The sequence below is a fragment of the Pocillopora verrucosa genome, chromosome 13 (assembly GCF_036669915.1).
Source record: "Pocillopora verrucosa isolate sample1 chromosome 13, ASM3666991v2, whole genome shotgun sequence".
Classification (NCBI taxonomy): domain Eukaryota; kingdom Metazoa; phylum Cnidaria; class Anthozoa; order Scleractinia; family Pocilloporidae; genus Pocillopora; species Pocillopora verrucosa.
Window position 1 is genome coordinate 12,139,776 of NC_089324.1, and position 10,751 is coordinate 12,150,526.

Sequence of the window (10,751 nt, forward strand, 5' to 3'; positions counted from 1 at the left end):
TAAAAAAAGTAGGCGATCAGTGTCAACTTTAGCTTACGAGACCTGCAAAAGATTTCAACCCATTCTTCCTTTCCCGGGCATGTACCAGTCTGATGCAACAACAAAAGCGAAGGAACAGTTATCATGACGTTACCGCTGACTTTGCGAAATATTCCACTCCAAGTAAACGCTCCCTTTTAGTAAGTCGCTCCTGAAGTCCTAATTACAGGAAAACGTCGGATGTTTATAGGAAGAAAAATGTTTTGAACAAGGTTTGCCTTTATTATATTACATCCGCATGAACTGCAGTGAACAACCTCTAAATTCGATGAGGAGTTTGTTCCCAACTATTTAAGAAAGAGACAGAAAAAACACTAATTCTGTTTAGAGATGATTTATTGCAAGAATTTCATAAGAGGGAGACGCGTTTAAAATTCCCTTCGGTATCACTGAAGGAACGCAGTTAATGAAATTATCTTTATCGACCGCCTTTTTTCTCCTCTCGGCTACAAAAATAACAGTATTTATCATAGTCGCCTCGCAATTGAACGCGTTTCAAACGCGTTCGTGTAAAAGAATGTTGGTCATTTAGTTAACATGTGATTTATTAAATTTGAGAATGTCCTAGTAGGCATTTTCGAGACAGGGCCGGGTAATGGAATGTAAATCAACTGATTCAGTGTAGCTGGCCGCAGTCATTCCGATGGCCCCTTTTCAAGATGGCAGCCTTCCCAAACCTTTATCTTTGAAACCTGAAGTCCTGGGTACAAGTCCTATTAGCTCCCAGGCCTTTTCATTCCAAAGGGAAAAAGTACTAGATTCGAATTCTGTTACAGATATCTATTCCCAAATTGCTAAGTTTCATTGAAACAATTTATTTCTGCCAGGCTCTGTTGACCATTGTGTAATCACTGCCAGATAATGCCTTCAAGGAGATTCTGTAGGATTTCCGGATCCAGCAGTGATGGTTCTCAGCGATTTCGAAGTTTGAAGAGTTTTATGACGTCGTCAATCGACAATTTCGAGATCTTCAAGCTCTAGGTCGTCAATATCGTCCTCCTCGAACAAACTCTCCTCAATAGGTACTCCATTAACGAGGGCAGCGTCCACGTCTCCTTCCGGTGAGTCTGCTCCGCCGCAAGCTTCGTCGAGACCATTTTCATCGGCGTTACTCGTGTCGGGTGTCTGAGGGGTAAATAAATGAAAAACAAAAAAAATCTACTTTCTATCAAACAAACAATATCTGGGTTCCTGAAAGGGGGGGGAAGGGAGGGAGGGTGGTCCTGAAAAGGACTGTTTTTTTTCCGATGCAGTCACTAATGTTTCTACAACCTGAGCAAAGTCATCATCAGCTTCGTACAAGTCGCTGCATGGGGGCAAACGACTTTCGGGATGAAGCTCTTGTGATGGGGGCAGGCGAGGAACAGCAAGTACTTCACACTTCGAAAAAAACAAAACAAAACAAAAATGTGTAAACAAAGAGAGAGAAAAAACAAAGGAAAGCTGCGTATTCAAAGAGGAGCAAAGTTCTTTCGCGAATTATAGGGGTGAACTGGAGGTTAAAGAGGGCCCTGAAAACATTATATATCAACAAAATCTTGGACGTTTGAGAATTGACGTCAGACATATTGAGCCTATATTGAAATTGACCAATTACTTTTGGATCCATGAAAGCACAAAGAAGAATTACAGTCACCTGTTGAGCGGAATTTTCGTTGAGAGTTTCGCTGGTGGCTTGATTGGTTTTTAATCTCTCAGCAGCGCTACTTGACACATCTACTGTACCAGTGCCGTCGACTTCCTTTGCGGCACTGCTCATTTCTTCTAACGTTATTTCTCTGGCTGGTGCACCCTCACCAATTTCGTCCTAACAAAAGAGAAACCAGAGACGTTCAGAGATTCTAAAGGGGATCTCCTTACGGTAGCCAATTCATACTAACAACTCAATTGACAAAACCATATTAACCCTTGAAACCCTTAGAGTGACTAGCATCAAATTTCTCCTTACAATATCACCCCTGAATCACACGTTAAGGTCATGAGAATAAAGGAAATGATCACCAACGAAAGAAGCTTTTGATTGGTAAACAAATTCTCCTTGTCAGCACCTTAGGAAATGTATAAAGAGCAATATGGAGAATATACATACTGATTTTAGAATGTAAAGGATAACGGGTAATACTCCCAACGGAAACCACAGCACAGTTTCTTAAAAAAATTTACCCCTTTCAATTCAGTTTAAGTTTATTTTGCAAACATTACTTCCGTCAATGTAAATGACTTATCACAAAAGGCTACTTACCCCATCATCTGCTCGTCTGTAAATGCTCATATCTTCTGTAGCCTCGTCATCATCAGCATCAGCCTCCACCAGCTCAGGTTTGAACAAGAAAACTTCACGACCACTCACCTACAGAAGCGAAAATACAGGTCATCACTCCTGAACCCTTTAACTCCTATGAGTCAGACCAAGATAGAATTTCTCATTACAATATCAGTACAATATGATGCACACAAGTGATGAGAATAAGGAAAAATATCAGTTAGGGGATTATTAGTTGATCCAATTCCAAATTCTCCAAAGTAGCACCATGAGAATTGTATGGTAGACAGTGATGAGAATTACAGTTAGTAATTCAATACAATACAATAAGTATTACATATCAGTACAATATGACACACACAAGTGACAAGAATTAAGAAAAATATCAGTTGGGGGATTGTTAGTTGATCAAATTCCCAAAATCTTTCAAACTAACATCATACCAATCCTATGGTGGACAGCGATGAGAATTACAAATGAGATCTTGGGAGTGCAAGGGTGGACACTCACTACATCACTTGCCAATTGTGCGTCCAAAAGTTATCAGCACATCTTACCTTTCCAACAATTCTACCAGACTTAAAGTCATCCTTTTTCTTTGCTTGCTCTTTTTCAAATTTCTCTTTCTTTTCTTTTAACTGGAAAAAGGGAATGAAATGTCACATTCAAGTAAGATTTTTCCATTCTTTATACACACACTGTAATTACATGTACATGTACTAAAACTATAATTGAAGCTTTAAGTAAAATTCAACATGGATCACCTACCTTTCTCTTTTTCCATTCGAGGAATGTTTCTAATGTTAACTTTGTCAGATTTCCACCAAGTTTTGCTCTCTAAAGGCCAAAAAAAATAACAATAACAACTATTAAAAATGGAAAATTGACTTCAAATGTTCAAATCAAACATGTCACAGGTTGTGTTCTTCTTTACAGACAGTAACAGGTAAAATTTACCTCCTGCAGGACCTCTCATTACTGCCTAAAATCACTTAGAATTCTTGAAATTCAATAAGTAAAAGTGTTGCTCTGTCCATTTGAAAATTTATCTTACCAGTACTGCTTAGGAAAGGGAGAACACTGCAAAAGATTGTGAACATACCACTCCAGAGATTGTTCTCTGAAAATTACAATAAATCAAGAAATACATCTCACCTCTGTTTCTATGAACTCCTCAAATGATATTTCGTCTTTTATCTCCTTTTCCTGTTTCTTTTTCAACACAAAGCCTGGTGGCAGTGCATGTCTATATATACATTTGGGTCCATTTGGACAACTCCAGAACCAACCATAGAGTCCTTTCTCAACAGCTTCCAGAAAATATTTACAGACCTGAACAAAAAATTAGAGAAAAAATGGGAATGTATTACAAAAATCCACGACATCACTGAAAATTTTACCACTTACAACATGAGTTTTCACAACTTGCAGATGGATGTTTGATTAAAATAATAATAATAATGATAATAATAATAGTAATACTTATACTAATAATAATACATACTAACCATGTGTTCATATTGCTTTACAACAGAAGGATCAAACAGAATTTAGTTTACAAAAAGTTACATAAAAGAAAAAGATGTCTATAGATATATAAAAAAATTATCAATTGAAATCAGTAACTATTAATACTAAATGCATTGTTTCAAAGAAACATCTATACAAGTTTGCAAAATTATTGTGAAGGCAGACAGATTCAGGTAACAATTAATTACTCTCTTCATAACAGAAAGAAACTAAACTATTCCAGATTGGCAGTCCTGAAAACATGATTTAAACTCCAGTGTACTTGACTCATACCTGTTAGCAATTAAATTACAACTGTGGGTGAGGCACAGAGAAAAACAGATTCAGCCAGTCTACAGTCAGAGCAGGACTTGAAACTCAAGCTGCTAACCCATCAATTGGCCATGCTCCTTCTCCAGCCACAAGTATATTTTAAACAAATGTAATATTGATAACCAATAAAAATTTTAACTCACAATTTCTGTTTTGGGCATTGACTTCTCCTTTTCGCCATGCTTTTTCTCAATAACTTCCTCCAATTTGCTTTGATCCCACTTGTCCATGGTATCTGAAAAAAGGAATGATCATGCCAAAGTCTATAAGAGCTATTTCAAACCGAAAAACTCCTTGAGAACAAAAAAATTAATACCCTACGGCCTCTCGGTCAAGAACAGTTAACCATAGCCCAGGATTAACACAAACTTGGTTTAGACTTTCCTTAAACAAAAGTGAACTCTCTTCTGCTCAACTTAATCCATATCAATGACTGTGAATATGTTAAAATCATATGTGGAAAACTGTGGACAAATAAGTGAATAAACATAATTTGGAACCAACATTAAGACCAGCTTCCAATGGGCTCATTAGCGCAGTTGGTAGAGCACTGCACTGGTATCACAGGGGTCATGGGTTCAAATCTCATACAGGTCTGAACTTTTTTCAGGCCCTATTTTCACTGCTGCTTAAATATTGTTCACAACTGCAACGATCACTTTCATTTTCACTCAATCCATATCCTAATCTGCTTTCAATAAAAATCATCATTTGAGAGCTGATATCAATTTCAACTATTTAAAGTATCATTCAGTATCTTAGATTTAAGGACAGATGGCTGCGGGCTACAAAGTTGTCAGTTCCAGCACATTTGAAACTGATTACTGCTGAGTTACTCACCATTTTTGAGCTCATCCTCCTCTACGTCTCTGGCATCGACATACAGACTCCTCTTCTCCCCTTTTCTGTCCAAGGTGATATCATGAGAGAATTTACACTTGTCACCTTTGGAACATTGGCCTTGTTTGTAAAATGCACACACTACTGACTTGGGATCAGCACCTGTTGATGTACCATGATAAAATCTAAGAAACCACCTTACTTACAGATCGTCATGGGTTTAATTCTCAGCATTGTATTATGCATTCTAATGCATTTTCTGACTCTGAGCTAATCAAAATATTCTGATCACTACCTTCTGTGACAGTTTTTGTAACAGTTTAATGTTTTCTGATGTCTAAATCTTGCTAAACTTACCTGCAGACACTTTTTGCCCAATAACAGGCCTGAAAAGCTGATTTAAATCATCTTGTTCCTTCTTTTTCTGTTCTGAAATCTTTTTCTGAAATAACAATTTAAAAAAAAGTTATTGCCAAAGTTGCACGATGTCCTTGACAGATGAGCCTCTCTTTCTAGAAATCTCCATATATGGGACATAAACTGTAGTCTGCACCAAAAAACAATGCATTTGGAACTCTCATTCTAAGGAAACTTTTTCTAGTCATCACTGTCCCTTGAGTGAATGTTCTTACTATTTTTAAAAAAGAGATTTTTGTAATGAGGTCCTTTTTGCTGCAACTGAAATGACATTCCTAAGTTATACCTACAAACAGCACTCACAAGAGATTCCATGACTCATTCAACACCCCTCACATGTAAAACTTATGTTTATTATATATTAAAGTTCACACGGCAACCAGGTGGACAATCAGACATAGTTTGAAGCTACACTGGTTTGCAGATTTAAAGAATGTAACCGAAGAAGTTACAATTCATAGACCCAACGTTTCGACACTCCTGTCTAGTGCCTTCATCAGGGGTGATCTAAACGCTGCAACAAGAGGTCCTTTTATATGATCACTAATTAGCGGCCTTTTTTCTGACGAGGTGTAAATAGGCGTCAGGAAGCAGACCGCCATCGTCACGACTTAAAGGAGCGTGGGCGGAGTTAATGTGCCAAGCCTCCAAACAAATTAATGCTTAACCAAAAAAAGGTACAAACATGTGAAATTTTTGGCCTAAAAGTGCTATGTCTAAGTGTTATATACTGTTTTTATGACTTGCAAGAGAAAAATGTACAGATACCTTGCTGTCCTGCTCTTGGGCAAGCTTCACAATAAAAAGTTAAACGGGAAGAAAATAAATAAATTAATAATCAATAAAGGGCGTACATTTCTAAAGAAACTGTGGTACTGCATTGGTGAGAGAGTATAACAGGGTAATTTGGTATTATTAACTGAGTTGATAATGTAATTTGGCCACCATAAAGAGTTTAAAAGCTAACGTTTTGAGTTTATCCCTTCTTCATTTCCTCTGATGAAGGGCTAATTGTAAAAACTTCACCTTTGAAACTCTTTCAGTGGCCAATTTACGTTATCAGATCAGTTGCTAATACTAAATCACCCTTATCAATAATCATCAATTTTCACATGCAAATAATCCACCCAATCTAAAAAGTTGAAAAATATGACAAAACTGGGCACTTTTTGGCCATTAATCAAAGAGAGGATGTCTTTGCAGGTGAACATGAAAGCTTCCTAACACTTAATCACATGAGCTTAAATACCATTAACTAAGTGAGTTAAAGGTCTGTTCAGTAAATTACAGACTGAGCATTGCCAACGTGGATTTCTGGCCTAAGCATAATGAATGCCAGCCATACAAGGTTCTGTAACTCACAGTACAGACTGAGAAATCAGGGTTAGTATGATACTTCCTATATCTGTGGCTTCAAACAGAAGGGGGAAGATTTCATTCAAACAAACTTTTGAATTTAGTGAACTGTACAGTACAGTGAAATATGGCTTTCTAATTTGACCAATCATGGCACAGGTCCTAATTAAGAGATCCAATAAAGGAAGTTGAAATGAAACAATCCTGTTTTGTTACTTTGTAACATTATAGCAACTTCAACTTAAATGTTAAAAAGTCAAGAAAAATCAAGAAAAATTTGCATAAAAATTTCAAATTTTTTAATTTTAATTTCTCTTTTGATAGTAAAACTGTTCTATCAGGTCTGCGTATTATGAATCACAGTGAGCTTATTTAATAGTTTACAATATTTTTAATAATGTCGCACTGATGTAAACAAATATCATCATAGCTAAGTGATATTGTTCATACAGTATTCATTGCTTTCCAAAGTAAAGACTTTCAGAAACTAGCCATAAAAACTCGGATAAGCACAAAATAAAATTATACGTACAGTACATGTGTTTAATTTTAAATTATAAGTGCCTTCTCTTTGGGTGTGTAACACATACCTTCCTCGCACTGGGATTTCCACCAAATTTCACCTTATGAAAAAAAGATAAAGCGTTACCATTAGACAATTAGAGAACCGGAAAACATGAAAATTAATAAATAAATCCGCAAACCTGTTGAGTCACATGTTTTACGAAGGTCTGCTGTTTCTTGCCTTTCTTGTTCTTAAGGCCAAAAGTTTTATCCTATAATGGACAAAGATCACAAATATAAGTTGACAGAAGACGAGCTGTATTATCCGAGAATATGATAAGACTTTCAAATACCTCGATTATCTTTTCTTTCTTTTTCTGATCGGTTTTCTTCGATGGTTCGTTTGCTGCTTTTTTCTTCGGTGGCATGATGGCGGATACGACGATTTCCCGGCAAGCAGCGCACACAAGCTGATGATACCCACAAAGCCTTGCACAGCTCAAGAGTGAAATTGGCGGGAAACTGAAGGTGATTATTCTACTCGTGCTTTGGGGTTTAAGGTTACATCTAAAGCTGTTATGAAGGAACAAAACATGTTCCATCAAAAAAAGGTGAGTGACTTCTTGATGTGTCGTAACGAGTGAACAAAAATTTTTTGAGTACTTTCCATGGTATAAAGTATTTATTTCAGTCATACTGAGATTTTTTCCTACTGACCGACACATTTCAAAGATTGGAAGCCATTTAAGTGCATAAGTGATAAGACTTTCAAATACCTCGATTATCTTTACTTTATTTTTCTGATCGGTTTTCTTCGACGTACATAACAAAAATGATCATTTTTCGCATATGGAAAGTTTTCCTAAAGCAACAGACGAAGAGCCCGGAATCAATAGCGAAATCGATTCATTCAAAAGTTGATCTAGTTCATTCATTTTAAAAAAATGTTTTTTTTTCGAACGCATCAGCATTGATCACTACGCACGCGCGCAGTTTTATCCAATCACAGCTACTTTTGCGGAGCCATTCATACGTCATGTTAGAATCCTAAGAATTCCATGGAAACACGAAAACAACGGATTAGAAACGTGCAGCTAAGATTCTTTTCACTGAAAAAATTTTCAATGGCGAGAGTTTCTTCTTATTTAATACCAGACAGGCAATCGGATTATACCTTACTGGCTTTTCCAGAGAAACTATGGTGGATTGTTAATAATCCTAAACGAGACGAAATTCACTGGAATGCCCAAGGAACATGCCTTGTTATTCCGAACACTCAGAGATTCATTTCTGAGGTTCTAAACAATAAATCCAATGGACTTTTCAAGACAAAACACTTTGCGAGTTTTGTCCGTCAATTGAACTTGTACGGGTTCCGAAAAGTCACAGAATATGGAAAACGGGCGACATCATCTCCGTTTTCGCTGTATTCAAAATGCGAATTTAAACATCCTTATTTTCGGAAGGGAAGACAAGGTAAGTCCCTCTTCTCTCATCTTTAATTCCATCTTGCTTCTATAGAAAAAATGTTTAGTAAAGGACCAGAACATTATTTATCGCCTTTGAGGGGGGAGGATTTTGGGGGATCATTTAGATTTCAGGCGGAGCGGATTGGGGATCAGTCGTTGCTAACAGAGTTTTAAGGGAGGTACATTAAAACACTATAGAGAGTTAAGGAAGGGGGGAATGAGGAAAATTCTAGTGTGACACAAGCAAACAAAAATAAACCCTTATCTTCAATTTTAACTTCATCTTCTTCTATAATACAGCTACCAATTTTTTTCCGGATCTTCTTTAATTCTTAGATCTGTTAGTTCATGTCAAAAGACAGCAGCATTCCTCCAAGAAGTCAGACAACAAGCGTCACATCCCATCCTCAACAAAAACAGAGCTGAATCAACTACCTGCTTCTTCCTCAGTCAGTAGCTCTTTGAATCCTACGCTGTATACACCAATGCCATTTGTCCCTTTACAAACTCCACTTCACATGCCCTTTACTCTGTACGCACCATTTTACAATGCTTATCAGTTTGCACAAATGCAACAAGGTTCAGTGGTGGGTCTATCGAATGCTCAAGGCCTTGGATTTCCGGGACAATTTCCGCAAAGCCCATCAAGCCCCATTGTGTCGTGGGCTCAAAGTTTGGGACATCGTGAAGAAAATTTGAAACCTTTTTACTCTTTGGTACCGATGAAAAACGAGGCATTCAATGCTGGGATCGTATCTTCCCGAGAAACTTCGCCACCTGAAACTGTTGGAAGTGAGTGGTTGTCCTTCGCCAATGTTGTAGATCCAGTTTGGATTTTAAAGACATTATCATAATATCACTCGAAGAATGCTTTTGACTCTCTTGAGCGAACTTTCGAGCACCGGTCAATGAATAAACACTTTACAGAGCAAACTAAAAACTTCGCTCTGTCACGAGAACTGGAAGAAATAGTGCATTTTTACCGTGGTGTGACTTCTCGGAAATGAACGAAATTCGCGCATTTCGTTTTCACCACCTTTGCGCAATACTGTAACAAATTATATCAAACATTGAGTATTTATGATTTTTGCTCTCCCCATCTAGGTCAAAATGGTCCTCTTTCTCCTTCAGTTATAAAATCAACGGCTACAGTTATGCCAGTTTCAACGACAGATACTATCATCCATAGTAAAGCATCAACTACAGCTACAGGAGTACGCGATACAGAGTTTGAGGTATCTACAATGAACATCATGTCAGCTCAAGGAAGCATATATGGAATGATGAAAGAGCCCGCTGAGTCAACAGGGTCACGTTGGAAAACTTTCACAGTGAACGCAATTCCAAAGGAATTGGTTGTGAAACCTTTTAACCCAGTTTCAAAATCTTTAATGTCAAGAGGAAACGGTGAAAAGTATTTGAGCGATGATGGCCTGCGGAGCATTCAAGAACCAGTGATCAATGAGAGACTAGTTTCAAACGGTAATGAGTTTTCTAAAGAATTTTTCCATGTGTAACATAAATTTCGGACGATTTAAGATAGAGGACATTATATGATAAATAAAACTAAGACTAACCTAGAGCGGAATTTAATGTAAGTTGATAAGTTTCTCCTGATGTATCAGTGAAAACCTATCTTTTTTGGTCCTTGCGTTACATTGAGAGGTTCTTGTGTTGAATAAATAGATCCTGCACAAATCTTGTTAATGTTACACTGAAAGCTATTTGAAGGAATATAAATTTATTAAACGTCATACCCAAATTTAAACATAGAAACGTGGAAGTTTTATTTGTTTGTTTTCTTGTTGTTGTTGCTGCTGTTGTTTTTATTTGATTTCATTCTTTTTTTCACGCAACAGATAAATTTACATCTAACCCGGAACATTTTTCGTCAGGAAAACTATTTCTGTAGCTTTAATATTGAACATATTGGGATAAATCCTTAAATGAGCTGCGGATTGCCTCTGAGGTAGCCAGCTTTTGATTTCAGGTCGGGGCTAGGACACTGAGAAACTTTCAGG

General features: G+C 37.1%; 2 protein-coding genes across 2 annotated transcripts; one reads left to right on the forward strand and one right to left on the reverse strand.

The window, feature by feature from the left end:
* Positions 1-357: 357 nt before the first annotated feature.
* Positions 358-7,717, reverse strand: LOC131792585 (zinc finger CCCH domain-containing protein 15). The gene is made up of 13 exons (XM_059110001.2): positions 7,615-7,717; positions 7,462-7,533; positions 7,348-7,380; positions 6,170-6,193; positions 5,342-5,426; positions 4,985-5,146; positions 4,288-4,379; positions 3,458-3,634; positions 3,071-3,139; positions 2,860-2,940; positions 2,282-2,389; positions 1,676-1,846; positions 358-1,164 (listed from the first exon to the last, which is right to left on the reverse strand). The coding sequence occupies exons 1-13, from the start codon at positions 7,687-7,689 to the stop codon at positions 988-990; spliced, it is 1,326 nt and encodes a 441-aa protein (XP_058965984.2). The 5' UTR covers positions 7,690-7,717; the 3' UTR covers positions 358-987.
* A 668-nt stretch (positions 7,718-8,385) lies between these two features.
* On the forward strand, positions 8,386-10,247 carry LOC131792579 (heat shock factor protein 5-like). Its single transcript, XM_059109994.2, has 3 exons — positions 8,386-8,737; positions 9,067-9,522; positions 9,835-10,247. Exons 1-3 carry the CDS (start codon positions 8,386-8,388, stop codon positions 10,245-10,247), a joined length of 1,221 nt encoding a protein of 406 aa, XP_058965977.2.
* Positions 10,248-10,751: the final 504 nt, after the last annotated feature.

Coding starts and splice junctions, on each gene's coding strand:
- LOC131792579 (XM_059109994.2), top strand. CDS start 8,386: ATGGCGAGAGTTTCTTCTTATTTAATACCAGACAGGCAATCGGATTAT. Junction 8,738..9,066: donor TTTTCGGAAGGGAAGACAAG/GTAAGTCCCTCT, acceptor TTTAATTCTTAG/ATCTGTTAGTTCATGTCAAA. Junction 9,523..9,834: donor GCCACCTGAAACTGTTGGAA/GTGAGTGGTTGT, acceptor CTCCCCATCTAG/GTCAAAATGGTCCTCTTTCT.
- LOC131792585 (XM_059110001.2), bottom strand. CDS start 7,689: ATGCCACCGAAGAAAAAAGCAGCAAACGAACCATCGAAGAAAACCGAT. Junction 5,147..5,341: donor TGGGCAAAAAGTGTCTGCAG/GTAAGTTTAGCA, acceptor GTACATCAACAG/GTGCTGATCCCAAGTCAGTA. Junction 1,847..2,281: donor ACAGACGAGCAGATGATGGG/GTAAGTAGCCTT, acceptor CTCTTTTGTTAG/GACGAAATTGGTGAGGGTGC.